This window comes from Acinonyx jubatus, chromosome B1, assembly GCF_027475565.1.
Source record: "Acinonyx jubatus isolate Ajub_Pintada_27869175 chromosome B1, VMU_Ajub_asm_v1.0, whole genome shotgun sequence".
Classification (NCBI taxonomy): Eukaryota; Metazoa; Chordata; class Mammalia; order Carnivora; family Felidae; genus Acinonyx; species Acinonyx jubatus.
This window is the reverse complement of record NC_069382.1, coordinates 181,365,064-181,381,663: the sequence shown is the minus strand read 5'-3', so window position 1 is coordinate 181,381,663 and position 16,600 is coordinate 181,365,064. Positions and strand designations below refer to the sequence as shown.

At 39.2% G+C, this 16,600-nt stretch overlaps 1 protein-coding gene across 1 annotated transcript in view; it reads left to right on the top strand.

Moving 5' to 3' along the window:
- ZCCHC4 (zinc finger CCHC-type containing 4) overlaps positions 1-16,600 on the top strand; it is a 53,680-nt gene that overhangs the window by 13,658 nt on the left and 23,422 nt on the right. The window contains exons 4-6 of the mRNA XM_015072427.3: positions 1,565-1,840; positions 2,696-2,776; positions 14,565-14,637. Of these exons, the coding sequence (XP_014927913.2) occupies positions 1,565-1,840; positions 2,696-2,776; positions 14,565-14,637 (430 nt within the window). The remainder of the gene's footprint in view (positions 1-1,564; positions 1,841-2,695; positions 2,777-14,564; positions 14,638-16,600) is intronic.

The window sequence follows — 16,600 nt, the reverse complement described above, 5'->3', positions numbered from 1 at the left end:
TCATGGCTGCACACGAAAGTCTTCAACACTCCGCATTTAACAATGAAAGGAAATAGTAGTGAATTCAGTGTTGCTCTTGCTGGAGAATGTACTGATTCTTTCTACGGCATTTCATGTCCCTTTCCTCTACCGACAGTCTTACTTTGAATTACTATAAAAGTTTCCTCTAATATCGCTTTCCCTTTTCTTTCCAGTCATAGATAAAGCTGTCAGAAGCACAGTTATCATGGAAATAGAAACATTTAAATTACTGGCACAATAAGCCTATTTCTTGCTGTAGCCATTCAGAGCATCGATTTGTCACTGCCGTGGGTGCTTTGAAGTGAAACTGTGCTTAGATATAAAAAGTTTTAAAACCCACTTTGATTCTGTGTGAAGTTCACAGTTTTTCCAGTGTAGTCCCGGAGTTCAGTTCAGTTGAAACCGTATGGCTCCGCTCCAACGATAAGAACCCTTTAGTGGACTATACGACATGCTTAGATTCAGACATTTCTGACCCGCCTTAGGCCTCAATAGCGTTATTTGGTTTTCTTTTGTGTCCCTACTCTGATTTCATAGCTGCTAGTGGCTATCCAACAGCAGTGTTTAAAACATACAGTGATTGTTTTCTCTCTTTAATTATCTCTAATAAAATGAAAGAAAAAAATCAAAGCAGTGACTTTGAAATCAGATAGGAGGATGATTTGAAGGAGACCAAATGGGCTATTGGTACAGTTTTTTAAGGCTCTGGGTATTGTCTTGCTATTTTGGGGATGAGCTTTTGCAGAGCTGCTTCCATCAGTACTGCTAAGAATAGAGGAACTTTGTGGGAACATTTTTTTCTTTTAGGAGGTAATTTTTCCCGCTAACTATGCCATAAAAAATTGAAGAACGATCTTAATTTCTCATTTTAAAATGACTGTCATACCGAGCCAGACTACTTAACACTTCAGCGTTGGAACACATGGATTTGTCAATAAATTTAAGCGTAATAGTAGTCTCCATTACTACTATGTTGTTTGAGTAATATATGATATTCACATTTTAAGTGGATATTGATCTTCATTCAGTGACTGAATTGGAGCATCTCAATTCTTACAAAACTGCTGATTCTTTTCTACTTTGTGGGTATGCAGCCAGACATAAATTCTAGCCAGCATTCCACAGATTTTTCTTTCCTTTGCCTCTTTACACAGTACTCTTCAGGAAGTAATAATACTTTTTGCGGGGGCCCTGGGTGGCTCAGATGGTTGAGCGTCTGACTTTGGCTCAGGTCATGATCTCACGGTTTGTGAGTTCGAGCCCCACATCAGGCTTTGTGCTGACAGTGCAGAGCCTGCTTGGGATTCTCTCTCTCTCTCTCTCTCTCTCTCTCTGTCTCTCTCTCCCTCCCTCCCTCCCTCCCTCCCTCCCTCCCTCCCTCCCTGCCCTTCCCCTGCTCTCTCTCTCTCTCTCAGAAATAAATACACATTTAAAAAATTAAAAAAAAAATAATACTTTTTGCATACTAAAAATAGCAAAGAGAAACTGTCTTTAAAACAGCAGACTTCCAACGTATCGCTTTGTGTTTTGTTATGTCCTGAAGGTACTTGAAGTTTATTGAGTTGCCCTTGGCTGAAAGGAGGTTTTGTCAAAGATGCCAGCAGTTGCTGTTGCCGGACGACTGGGAGAAGCACCGCGAGCACTGGGTGGTGGGCAACATCTCTGCCGGCCAGCTCGGCAGGCCCAGCCAGCTTCTCCGTCCGCTGGAGAACAAGAAGACAAACGCCCAGTACTTGTTTGCCGAGCGTACCTGCCACTTCCTGGTAGACCTGCTTCCTGCCCTTGGGCTCACGAGAGTACTGTGCGTTGGCACACCAAGGTAGGTCACACGATCTTATTTACTTATTTTTTGATTTACATCCAAGTTAGCTAGCATCTAGCGCAACAGTGATTTCAGGAGTAGATTCCTTAATGCCCCTGACGCATGTAGCCCCTCCCCCCTCCCAATGATGTTTTTTTTTTTTTAAACTTCTATCCCCACTGTTGAAACTGTGAGACGGAATTATCAAGCAGCTGTGTACTATGTTCCGAGACATCGCACGCAGCTTTAAATATACAAAGGAAGTAGAAAGCATGGTCCTTCTCCTAAGGAGTTTGTATAGGTTATTTGAGAGAAATCTTTTCTTTTTTTTTATGTTTGTTTATTTTTGAGAGAAAGAGAGAGAGGGAGGGAGAGAGAAAGAGTATGAGCAGAGGAGGGGCAGAGAGAGGGAGACGCAGAATCCGAAACAAGCTCCAGGCTCTGAGCTGTCAGCCCAGAGCCTGACGCGGTGCTTGAACCCATGAACTGTTGAGATCGTGACCTGAGCCGAAGTCGGACGCTTAACCGACTGAGCCACCCAGGTGCTCCTCGAGAGAAACCTTTATAGAATTCTGTTATATGATGGAAGGTTCCTTCTGATTTGATTCTTGACTTGTTTACAATTTTAGACTTCTCTTTTTCAAATACGTTCTACCTTTTAAAAAATACTTGAAAACTGAAACAGTTGTATTTGCCAAATTCACTTCAGTTGTTTCATTGAAATATTAGAAATACCAGAACATTGGTGGGTTTTTGTTTGTTTGTTTTGTGTTGTTTTTTTGTTTTTGTTTTTTGGGTTTTTTTTGGTTTATTTGCTTATTATCTATGGCATTTGTAATTCCTTATTAAATTTGCTTTCATTAATTGTTTTAGGTTGCATGAGCTGATCAGGTTGAAAGCATCAGGTGACGAGAAGTCTAACATTAAAAGCCTTTTACTGGATATTGATTTTCGGTAGGTTTACAAAGTATGGTATTTATTCTCATTCATTGTCGCCTGCCTGCCTGCCTGCCTTCCTTCCTTCCTTCCTTCCTTCATGTTTATTTATTTTTGAGAGAGAGAGAGCCCGAGTAGGGGAGGGGCAGAGAGAGAGAGAGACACAGAATCTGAAGCAGGCTCCAGGCTCTGAGCTGTCAGCACGGAGCTCGACCCGGGGCTTGAACTCACTAACTGCGAGATCATGACCTGAAAATCAGACGCTTAACTGACTGGGCCACCCGGGCACCCAGTTGTCTCCTATTCCTTGTTAATGTTTTCCTCTTATTGTTTGTTACTGGTTGCATTCCTTTAACATTCAGAAGTAGTAATTGGTTAGAAGCCGCCTTTTTAGTCATATAAACTCCACTTGTAATCTTCTGTATTTCAAACACGAAGGCAGTGGATTCCTTCTTGCTGATGTGCTTCCTAAATTCTTTCAACCAATGTGTCTCATTGTCTTGGGCTTATAATTTAGAGATAAATTCTTACTGAGTGAAATTTCTTCTCATACACTTATTTTTCAAAGATAATTGTGAACTTCCTTCAGGATTTTGTTTCATCATGTTGGAAATGTGATAAGATACTTATTTTAAAAGATCTTCCCAGATGATGTGCCTGTTGTCTTTCACTGGAAATAGCCTGAAGTCAAGGGAGAGCTAGGGAAGAGACAGGTGTTAAAGCAGAGGATTAACAAACAGGCAAAGTCTGTGGGAGAAGGCCAGAATTAAATGGCGTCTGATGTGTTGGGACAAGCGGAGATGAGACTGACAGAGGACCACGGGTCGTACCTCCCCTCAGGTGGTGATTTAGAAGCACATGTGTCCATCCACAGTCTCTGTGATTCTGTAAACTTGGACTACCCTTCCTTACTTGCTGTAATTACTTGGATTCCCCAAGATCAGGGTGATGCTATAAAACACTGTGTTCTTAGTATCTTTTACTTGTTCTTGACTATGTCAAAGGGAGCAGGCACTGTGTTTCTTTTTATTTAATCTGATAGAGTCTGTTTGGCTAATATTCCAGTATTTGTCAGAGAGAATCTGTGAAATTTCATGTGCTTTCTCTCGCTAAAAACAAGGCCAACAGATTTTTAAAGTGAAAAAGTTACAACAAGAAGTACAGCTTTTATCATTTATTATTACTATTTTTAAGATTTCCAGGTCAACTTTAGGTGGTCTAATAGAGGCAGCTACATTTCTCAGAAATAAGCCACAGTTTCTGTAACCTCTCATTCCGTATTAACAGGACTAGCACAGTTGGCGATTTCTGCTTAACATGAGCGTGGCTTGGCAAGATGTAATTCCATAGGTGATAATACAGACTTTTAAAAGAGAAATTCAATTTCTTTTTCTTAAATTGAGATATAATTCACTTAAAACTCACCAAGTTAAGGTGTATATGCCTGTGGTTTGGGGTGTATTCATTATGTTTTACAGTAATCACCACTATCTAATTCCAGAACATTTCTGTCACGCTGAAAAGAAACCTACTCACTTCCCCTGGCGGTCAGCGATCTGCTTTCTGTCTCTGTGGATTTGTCTCTTCTGTATGTTTTCCATAAATGGAATCATACAATGTGTGGCCTGAGTATGTGGCTTCTTTCACTTCGTGTAATGGTGTCAAGGCTTATCCAGGTCATGGCACCTCACGGTACTTTGTTCCTTGTAAGGCTCTGTTAACATTCCATTGTATCGATAGAGCAGATTGTCTTTTAAAACACCACATTCCTTTCCTAAGGAATGATTGTTAAGTTATTGTAAACATGTTATTTTGAAGGTAGAAGTGTAACTTTGGGTTCTTTTGATAACAGTATTCACAATAACTGGTGCTTGCGTTGAGTGCCTGTCCTGTGTCAAACCCTGCTGTAACTCATTCCGTCTTCACATTCACCTCCCCGGTGAGATCGGTGCTGTCCTCATCCTCATTTGCCAGGTGAGAAAGCTGAGGCACAAAGAGGTGAACAGGCTTGACCTTGTGGTTGTAAGTGGCCAAGTCAGGATTCAAACCCAGTTAGTCTGGCTCTAAAGGTTAAGTTACCCTCTGAAAATAACTTCGCTTTTGAACTTGTATATGAACCTTTGTTCTGTAGCCCGTTTCTCTCTTGTCATCCTTCCATCTCCCTTTCTCCATCTGTCCCCGTGCCTGGTCCACGAAGGTTCGTCGGCAGCCGGTTTGCAGGCCCCTCACGTGTTTACAAGAAGGCACTCGTTAGTCGGGCACCTTATATTGGAGCCCTGGAAGTCTGTTTATGTCAAAGAGAACGTGTTGGCTCACGTTACCGGAGCCTGTGATACAGCAGGCCTCAGTCCAGGCGAGGTCCTGGGTGCTGCCCTGTGTCGTTCGGGCTCCGTCTTTCTCTCTGCACCTCTCATTCTGTCTTTCTCCGGATTGGCTTTATTCTCCAGACAGTATACATCACACACTTCGACAGCAGCAGCTTTGAGCCCCTGTAGTCTTAGCTTCACTGTCCAGTGGCCGGAGGCACTCTTTCCTGAGAGCCCCAATGGGGGAAGGGCTGGCTGGGCTGGGGCCATCTGCCCGTTCCAGAACCATCTCTGTGGCCTGCCAGGTAGGGTGGCCCGGCAACCCTGACCAACCACATGGAGTGGGTTCATCAAAGGAAACCCTCTTACCATAGGTACGTGAGAGATGACAAAAATCACATGTCCACAGCTGAATTATCTAACATCATGTATATCAGTAGGCAATAGTGCTCATGTCCCTGCCTTTGGGACTTTTACCTCCATGAAAATGGTACAGTGTTGTCTTTCTTTGGTACAGTCATGGTTCTTTGTGTTCTGATTCATTCAAGTCAAGCTTTTTCCAAGCCAGTTGTGGTGGACTGTCTTGTGCACAAACTAGAAAAAAATCAGTGATTCATTGTGATTTGCTCAAATTCCAAGAATCTCTGGTTTACTTTTAACAAATCTTTCTATTTTTATTTTTTTGACAGTGTGTGTGTGAGCAGGGGAAGAGGAGAGGGAGAGAGAGAGAATCTTAAGCAGGTTCCACTCCCGGCCAGGAGCTCAACACAGGGCTCCATCTCATGACTGAGATCGTGAGCTGAGCCGAAATCAAGAGTCAGACCTTAACCAACTGAGCCATCCAGGCGCTCCTATTATAGCTCTTTAAGGAGACAAGATCTTTAATTCCATCACCCAAAACATTCTGGATTTTGGCTTTTTAGGTCTTTTTTATGCATATAAACATTTTGAAAAGAGAGAATCATAATCTTTTTTCCCCACTATATATCAGTCATATTTTCTTTTTTTAAACTGAAGCATATTTCATGTAGGAAAAGCAGGGTTTTAGTATTATTCACAAGGTTGTGCAACTGTCATCACCACCTAATTCCAAAACACTTCCATCACCTTTTTTTTTTGTTGTCGTTTGTTTAAAATGGAAATTTTTTTGTGTGTGTGCTCAGTACACCAGATAGCATGCAAGCACTGTCATGACGAAACACAGAAATATGCAGATCAACGTGAAACAGTAAGTTAGTTTCCATGAAGTGCTTTGGCAACGTAGTCCTACAAATCTTTCCTTCAGCTAATTTGACTATACATTTCAGTAAGATAGAGGTAATGGATTAAGTGGAAGTTAGCTTGTGAAGTTTTCTTAGAAATAAAACTCCAACTTTATCCATCCATGCCAATTAAACACTGTAACTAAAACTTCCAAATAAGTGCGAAAGGAGATGAAGGAGTTAGTTACCTTTTTTTGCTTAAACAGTCCAGAGGAAAATGGTGACTACAAATACAGCAGGCAAGCTGTTAAGACTGACTGATCTAGGATACAGTGTTGCACTAAACTTCAGCCTCAAATTGTGCTAAATGCTCATCGTTAATAACATTTCCATCACTTTTTTTTTAAGTTTATTTATTTATTTTGGGAGAGAGCACGCACATGTGAGGAGGGGAGGGGTAGAGAGAGAGGGAGAGAGGGAATCAGGCTCCACTCTGTCAGCATGGAGCCCGATGTGGGGCTCGAACCCACAAACCATGAGATCATGACCTGAGCCAAAATCAAGAGTTGGACGCCCAACTGACTGAGCCACCCAGACGCCCCATTTCCATCACTTCTGATGGAGCTGTCTCTCCATTATCGTGGTCCCAATAAGTGATCTCTTTTCTCTCCTTCCCTCAGCCCTTGGCCACCACTAATCTGTTTTCTGTCTCTGAAGATTTGCCTGTTCTGGATATTTCATAAAAATGGGATCATACGACATATGGTCCTTAGTATCTAGCGTCTTTCATTTAGCTTGGTATTTTCAAGGCTCCTCCGTGTTACAGCATGTATCAGGATACCAAATTTTGATCCAGTCATCAGTTGATGGATGCGTGCTACTTCCATTCTTTGGCTATTTGGAATATTGCAGCTGTGAACATTTGTATACAGTTTTTGTGTGAACATAGGTTTTATTGTCTCTTTGGTATTGTGTTAATTTGCTAGGGCTGCAATACCAGAGTAACCATAGATTGGATGGCTTAAACAATAGTAATTTATTGTCTCAGTTCCGGAGGCTAGAAGTTCAAGATCAAGGTGTCAGTAGATTTGGTTTCTTCTTTTTTATTTTATTTTATTTTATTTTATTTTATTTTATTTTATTTTATTATTTTATTTTATTTTATTATTTTTTTTAATTTACATCCAAGTTATTTAGCATGTAGTGCAACAGTGATTTCAGGAGTGGATTCCTTAATGCCCCTCACCCATTTAGCCCATCCCCCCTTCCATAACCCATCCAGTAACCCTCAGTTTGTTCTCTATATTTAAGAGTCTCTTATATCTTGTCCCCATCTCTGTTTTTATATTATTTTTGCTTCCCTTCCCTTGTGTTCATCTGTTCTGTGTCCTAAAGTACTCATATGAGTGAAGTCATATGATATTTGTCTTTCTCTGACTGACTAATTTCGCTTAGCATAATACCCTCCAGTTCCATCCACATAGTTGCAAATGGCAAGATTTCATTCTTTTTGATTGCTGAGTAAAACTCCATTGAATATATATACACCACATCTTTTTTATCCATTCATCCATCAATGGACATTTGGGCTCTTTTCCATATTTTGGCTATTGTTGATAGTGCTGCTATAAATATTGGGATGCATGTGCCCCTTCGAAACAGCACACCTGTATCCCTTGCATAAATACCTAGTAGTGCAATTACTGGGTCATAGGGTAGTTCTATTTTGAATTTTTTGAGGAACCTCCATACTGTTTTCCAGCATGGCTGCACCAGCTTACATTCCCACAGCAGTGCAAAAGAGATCCTCTTTCTCCGCATCCTCACCAGCATCTGTTGTCGCCTGAGTTGTTAATAGCCATTCTGACAGGTGTGAGGTGGTATCTCATTGTGGTTTTGATTTGCATTTCCCTGTTGATGAGTGATGTTGAGCATTTTTTCATGTGTCGGTTGGCCACCTAGATGTCTTCTTTGGAGAAGTGTCTATTCATGTCTTTTGCCCATTTCTTCACTGGATTATTTGTTTTTTGGGTGTTGAGTTTGAGAAGTTCTTTCTAGATTTTGGATACTAACCCTTTTTCTGATATGTCATTTGCAAATATCCTCTCCCATTCTGTAGGTTGCCTTTTAGTTTTACTGATTGTTTCCTTTGCTGTGCAGAAGCTTTTTATTTTGATGAGGTCCCAATAGTTCATTTTTGCTTTTGTTTCCCTTGCCTCCGGAGATGTGTTGAGTAAGTTGCTGCAACCAAGATCAGAGAGGTTTTTGCTTGCTTTCTCCTCAAAGATTTTGATGGCTTTCTGTCTTACATTGAGGTCTTTCATCCATTTTGAGTTTATTTTGTGTATGGTGTAGGAAAGTGGTCCAGGTTCATTCTTTTGCATGTTGCTGTCCAGTTTTCCCAGCACCACTTGCTGAAGAGACTGTCTTTATTAGATTTGGTTTCTTCTGAGGCCTCTCTCCTTTGGTTGTAGTCAGCCATCTTCTCACGGTGTTCTCACGTAGTCTTTCCTTTGTGTGTGTATGGCCCTAGTGTCTCTCTCTCTCTCTCTCTCTCTCTCTTTTTCAAATTTTCATGTAAATTCTAGTAAGTTAACATGTAGTATGATATTGGCTTCAGGAATAACATTTAGTGATTCATTACTTACATACAATACTCAGTGCTCATCACAAGTGCTCTCCTCAATGCCCATCACCCATTTAACCCCCCCCCCACCTCCTCTCTAGCAACCCTCAGTTTGTTCTAATCTTTAGTTAAAAGTCTCTTATGGTTTGCTTCCCTCTCCTTTTTTTGTCCTTCTCATATGTTCATCTACTTTGTTTTGTAAATTCCACATATGAATGAAATCATATAGTATTTGTCTTTCTCTGACTGACTTATATTTCACTTAGCATAGCCCCAGTTTCTCTTTGTATGTCCACATTCCTCTTTTATAAGGACACCGGTCATCTTGCATCATGGACTGCCTTAATGATTTCATTTTAGCGTAATCACCTTTTTATTTTTTTAATTAATTTGTTTATTTTTTTAATATATGAAATTTATTGTCAAATTGGTTTCCATACAACACCCAGTGCTCATCCAAGATGCCCTCTTCAATACCCATCACCCACCCTCCCCTCCCTCCCACCCCCCCATCAACCCTCAGTTTGTTCTCAGTTTTTAACAGTCTCTTATGCTTTGGCTCTCTCCCACTCTAACCTCTTTTTTTTTTTTTTTTTCCTTCCCCTCCCCCATGGGTTTCTGTTAAGTTTCTCAGGAGCCATATAAGAGTGAAAACATACGGTATCTGTCTTTCTCTGTATGGCTTATTTCACTTAGCATAACACTCTCCAGTTCCATCCACGTTGCTACAAAGGGCCAGATTTCATTCTTTCTCATTGGCACGTAGTACTCCATTGTGTATATAAACCACAATTTCTTTATCCATTCATCAGTTGATGGACATTTAGGCTCTTTCCATAATTTGGCTATTGTTGAGAGTGCTGCTATAAACATTGGGGTACAAGTGCCCCCATACATCAGTACTCCTGTATCTCTTGGGTAAATTCCTAGCAGCTTAATCACCTTTTTAAAAGCTCTGTCTCCAAATACAGTCACATTCCAAGGTGCTGAGGGTGAGGGGTTCAACAGATGAATGTTGATGGGTTACAGTTCAGCCCATAACAGGCATTTATCTTAGGAGGGGAATTGCTGGGTCATGTGGAGACCCTACATTTAACTTCTTGAGGAAGTGCTAAGCTGTTTTCCAAGGTGGCTACCATTTTACATTCCCAGCAGCCATGTGTGAGTGTTCCAGTTTCTCCATGTTCTTGTCAACTCTTGTTATTGTCTGTCTTTCTAATGTGGTATCTCACTGTGGCTTTGTTTTGTATTTTATTGATGGCTGATGATTTTGAACATTTTTTCATGTGCTTACAGGCTTTTTGTTTATCTTTTTGGAGAAATATCTATTCAATCCTTTACCCATTTTTAATTGGCTGTCTTTTTATTGTTGAATTGAAAGAGTAATTAATATATTCTGGATACTAGACCCTCATCAGATATATGATTTGTAAGTATTTTTTCCCTTTCTGTGGGCTGTCTTTTTATTAGTGATTATGTGCAATTTTTCTCCTTTGGTTGCTTGTGTTTTAGGTGTCATATCTAAGAAGCGATTGCCTAATTCAAGGTCACGAATCTTTACACAATGTTTTCTTCTAAGAGTTTTATGATTTTAACTCTTACATTTAGGTCTTTGATCTATTTTGAGTTTTTTGTAATGTATGGTGTGAGGTAGGAGTCCAACTTTATTCTTTTGCATGTGAATATCCAGTTGCCTCAGCAACATTTATGAAATGACTATTCTTTTCTCATTGAATTATCTTGGTACCTTATTGAAAACCAGAGGACCATAAATGTATGCATTTATTTTTGGGCTGTCAACTCTGTTTATTTGATCTATGTTTATGCTACTTTCACACTGCCTTGATTACAGTTGCTTTGTCGTAAATTGTGATAATGGAAAGTGGGAGTTTTCCAACTGTATTCTTTCTCAAGATTGTTTTGGCTGGTGTGGGTTCCATCTTAATATGAAGTCTTCCAGTCCATGAACATAGAGTTCTTTCCATTTATTTAGGTTGTTTTTAATTTCTTTAAATATTTTGTAGTTTTTCACTGTATAAGTCTTGCATGTTTTTTGTTAAATTTATTTAAAATATTTTATTCTTTTTGTTGCTACTGTAAATTAAATCATTTTTTAAATTTCATTTTGTATTATTCGTTGCTAGTGCCCTAATTTACTTTTTGGTTTTTTAGATTTTATTTATTTATTTATTTATTTATTTATTTATTTATTTATAAGCAATCTTTACCCCCAATGTGGGGCTTGAACTCTCAACCCCAAGATCAGGAGTCTCATGTTCCATGGACTGAACCAGCCAGGTACCCTGATGTAGTTTTAAAAACAAAAACAAAAACAAAAAAACCCCAAAAACAACAAAACTGTGCTAAAATGCACATAGGTTAAAATTTACCAAGTTACTTATTTAAGTGTACAGTTCAGTGGTATTAAGGTAAATACCTTCACATTGTTGTACAACAGTTCACTAGAACTCTTCTCACCTTGGCTGATGACTTTTAATTTGAAAGATTTACATGGACTCTTAACTCTTCATTTAAGCTGTGTCTTATAGTTTTACCTCTCTCGAGCCTGTATGAAATCTCCCGGACGGAGTAGGTGATGTGGATAGTTATTTGGTAACTTATCAAATATATTGATTTTTTTTTTCTTTTCGTATCTATACATTTCTGGGTGTGTGTGATGGAAACAGAAGCTGAAAGTGCTGTATTACTTAGCTTAGCTTCTTTGATGCTGAGTCAGTCCTGTAAAAGGTTGACATTGGGTATTGAGGGAGAACTCTTTTACTGAAACACATTAGTGGCCAGAATGAACTGAATCTGTTGCCTGTACTTCCGGGATTATGGGATGTGGGGTCTGTTTGGATTTCTCACAGGGACCACAATTAAAGCAGGAACAGAATCCCGTGTGATACAGAGTGGCAGTGAATCATTACTTTTGGCCCTTTGACTTTGGTTCCTTGCAGCCCTACAAAAGGTCTGTCTAAGGCTTCAGAGAACTGCCTGAACCCCAGTGTTATATATGCTATAAATATTCTCTTCAGGAGGTCTAAGATATGAAGTTAACATTTGCTAAGATGGATTTTTACATGCTCCAATTTTAGCATGAAAGATGTGAAACTCTATTTGGCAAACTATCATCCAAATAAAGTTATATAAAAAAAAATGAATTTCTTAGGTTCATTTCATGGACTAATTTTATTCAGCTCTTGATTACATTTCCTGTGTATAGAGCATGTTTTACACTTGGTAACTGACTCTCATTTAAAGAGAATGAATGGCCAAATTAAATGAATGTCCTTCTGCAGTTTTCAAGTGCATGCATTTCTGATTGGTTTTGTTTGCCTTATTCAATAGAGAGAATAATTCTTTGAGGCCAATTTCATTTTAAGAGGGTAAGTTCAGTGATTTTTCATAATTTAGAATATGAAAAATTACGCTGCCTTGTTTGTATCTGATGGAAACTCAGAGCTGAAATTTTGGCTTTTTTCTGTCTCTGAGTCTGCCCACTGCTTCCCAGAATGTTTTGGACAAGTGTGCTGTGCTGAATTTTATGTAAATAAAATTTTCTTTTTTAATTTTTAAAAAATGGCTGTTGTGTCTTTTTGAAGCAATAAAAAAAAAGGTGGAGGGGGGTAGAAATATATTTTAAAAGGGGTCGTGTTTTCCTTTGCTCACCCTTACCAAGCTATGCAAGAGAGAAGAAAGTCCGCAAACGATAGTTGATCTGCAGTTGTACTAGTATGGAGATATACCTGTATATAAAATAACTGATACCTATATTACCGGTTATTTGGAATTTGCTTAAATAGGGAGGCATTTGTTTATTAACGGTAACTGACATTGTCCCACAGTTTTTGGAACGTTCATCAGGTTACAGTGTATAGCTTAAATACTTTTCAGTTATTCAGACCTTTTATTTCTTCAGAGCAAATTTACGTTTTATGAAATCAGCAGATGCACTAACAGTATCTCAAATGACATTAAGGGACATTGTACTCAAAATGAACAGCTGTTCTCTCTCCAGAGAACAAGAAGAAGTGGGTTTAAATTATAGGAGGAGAAATTTTGGTTGGACATAAACGTAACTCCCTCATATTAGGGGAATTAAGATATAAATCTTTATAGCAGATATTTATTAAAACAGCAATGCCTTACATTTCATTATGTGCTATGTAGATGCATTGGATTAAGCACTTTATGTGCATTGTTTATACTTACCAAGTCCTATGAAGCAAACACTGTTATTTCTTCCGTTTTGTAGATGAGGAAACGGAGGCTCGGATAGGTTAAATAACTTACTAAGGTTACACAGGTAGTAAGTGAGAGACCCAGAGTTCGAAACCAGACCATCTGACTCTAGAGCCTGTACTTTTAACCACGTGTAATAGAGAGGATAAAGCAAGGCTGTCCGTTGGGTTGAGCACTCGCCATGGGTGGTGAATCAGTTACGGACAGTAATGGAGAACCGGAAGTAGAAGTAGAAGCAAAGTGGAGTGCCTGGGTGGCTCAGTTGGTTAAGCGTCTGACTTCAGCTCAGGTCATGATCTCGCAGTCCGTGAGTTTGAGCCCTACATCCAGCTCTCTGCTGTCTGCGCAGAGCCCATTTCAGATCCTCTGTCACCCTTTCTCTTTGCCCCTTCCCCCACCCCCTCTGTCTGTCTCAAAAATAAATAAACATTAAAAAAAAAAAATAGAAGCAAAGTGCCACTATCACGATTTGGTCAAAAGTTGACCATGTGTCAACTTGAAAGAAGTGAGCATGTGTCCCTGATTTTTTTTCACTAGGTCATGAATCCTGTAGAAAAACAATGTGGTTCATATGTGAATTGCTTATGGCAAACTTTTGGAAGTTCAGAATCCTATTGTGATAACAAAGAAGTTTCTATATTATACAAAAAACTCAAAATTCAGCAAGAACTAACAAGACCTGGGGAAGATGCAGAGACAGACAGTACAAATACAATTAAGGAATAAAGAAAACTCAGTCTTGTAAGAAAGAAAATCAATGCAAATTTAACCATCCTATGCTATGAATTTTTAGTAAATTAGCAAAAATTTATAAAATGTTAATACCCAAAGCTGGTACTCTCATTCATTACTGATTGCATTTTAAAGTAGTATGTTAGCAGAATAAAATGGTTCAATCAGTAAATAAATATCTCTCTTTCCTGGCACTAATTCAGTAAATATGAAATGCACATACTTATTTTTCTTATATATCGAGAAGTATATTTTATTGAGCTAATCCGCAGTGCACAAGAAATGCTTTGTATTAGATATTTTCCTTGTTAACCACAGAAAAAAATAACAGCTGCCGAGCAGAAATGCTTATTCAGTGTTTTTCTTCAAATTATTAACTATGAGAGATGTATCTTAATTGTCAACCCATCTCAAGCTTAAATTGCATAATAATCGGTCAGTAATCTCATTGTTTCTGTATAATTCTGTGGTCTGAAGGAACATGCGAATCTTATATGTGAGTATTCTTAAATTTGATATTTATTCCTTGCTATGGACTCCCTGAGACTTTGGGAAAGCACTCTTTACTTCGAAAAGTAAGGAATGATGGAATTGCTTTTATTAAAGGTGTGCTTTGATAGTTTTAAAATTTAGTTTGTATGTATTTACTGTATACATAACTGGACAGATGACTACAGTAATAAATCATTTTACAGGTATTCACAGTTTTATATGGAAGATAGCTTTTGCCGTTATAACATGTTCAACCATCACTTCTTTGATGGAAAGGTAAGAATTATTACCGTCATCCTTCTTACTGTGGAAGAACAAAGTCGAGAGCACCTCCTTTCTTATTTTCTTTGAGTTCCTCAAGATCAGACTGTGGCTGTCCCACCATTTATTGGTGTGTAGTTTTCTTCATCCACCGAGTGTGTGTTGAGCCCCTAGAAGCGATTGTACTCTTGTTCTTTTGTGACTTTTTGCTGCTTTTCAGATAAAGACCCACTTTCTTACCAAGGCCCACGTGGCTCAGCCTGAGCTGACCCCTGCCACCCTCCAGTGGCTCTCTTTGTTCCCTGCTCTGCTGTGTGTGTGTTCGTGTTCAGGATGTCTGACTTTCATCTCGGAGTGGCTTCTCTGCCCCGGGGGCTTTTGCCCACGGTGTTTCCTCTGCCTTCTGGGCTCATTTTGCCTTGTTAAGTTCACCTTATCCTTCAGAGCTCTTTTCCAAGCCACTTTCTCTAGCCTCCCCTGGCCCCCAGACAAGGTCAGGTTCTCCTTTGTGCTTTGATACTATAATTAAATAATCCTGTGGTTAGTTGTTTGATGTCTGCCTGCCTGATAAATATTAAGGGGGTTTATGGTTTTATTAAACTAATTCTTAAAAATTAGACTGTGTCAGGAGTGAACCCTAATCTACAAATGGTGTGTCAGTGTGGGTTCATTAGTTGTGCAAATGTACCGCTCTGGTGGGGGATGGTGGTAGTGGGGGAGGCTGTCCATGTGTAGCAGGGGATGGCATCTGTCAGTACTATGATGTTAGTAACGTCACTATGAATAAACAACATAGCAGAGCTGATACTTGCACTCCTAGTTTGAGCTCTTTGTTAGTCTTATTACAATATAAAAACTATACCCAACCAAGTAATGACACCTGACAGGAAGTTGGCCACACTGTTTGAAATTATCAAGACTACTTGAAGCACATATCCATATATGTATGTATATCAATTTTCCAGAAATTCTGAACCATGTATATGTATATATTATGTTTTTAGATATTAACTGATGATAGAACAAAAACCAAGCAAAACTAGAACACTAAGCATCCAGGAAATGAAAGCAAATTCTAAATTGTTGTTTGGGATTGAAAAATAAGTCTCCTGATTCAGTCTAGCCAGTGATGCACTCCTTCCACGAGACTCAGTCAGCATTGGGTTCTATATTTTTTAGCTATGATAGCCATAAAAACCAAGTATTGAAGTAAATAGCAGTTAGAACTAGACATATTGCAGAGTTTCCCAAAGCAGTTATGTGGTCGATCATCTCCAGGATTTGAGAACTGATATCTAGATGAGTGTGAAGGAGAGAGAGGTATTGAAAACTCACTTGACAGTGGACGATGATGGGCTTCTCAACTAGGACAGTGGCAGTGGGAAAAAGAGAGAGGTGGATTCCGTGGGCTTCCACAGATGGAAACCAGAAGACTTGGTGGTAAGTATACTGGGGGAGAAGTCCAAGAGGATATGGTGGTCCGGCCTGGATTTGTATTTCATTCTTCAAAACAGAGGGTAGGGAAGTTTGGAAGGGAGATTTGGAAATGTCAAGTTTCTGGAGCTGGTGAAATGTTGATTTAGGGGTATTGAGTATGGCTTCTTGAAACTGGGGGACCTCAAGCTCAGGAGTGTGGTCAGGGCTGGGTTCAGAGTTGGCGAAGTAATAACTGAGTCTGTGTTACTGCTTGATACCGCAGTAGTGGGTCGGGTTTGTTCATTTGCTTATTTGTTTTTAATACTATACCATGATTTGCATTCTATTTTGAACAATAAGGGTAAGATAAGAGTGAAGTTACATTGAAATCACTAACCGTTGGCTAGCAGTATCTTATATGTTAAGAAAGTAGCATGTGATTCACCTTTCTGTAGGAAATTCTTTTGAACTTTTATTGAAAGCTTATGGAAATACCTTAAAAGTTTCTAGAATAATGGTTGGAATAAGCTGCCAAGACCGAGCTCCACTTTATCTTTCCCAG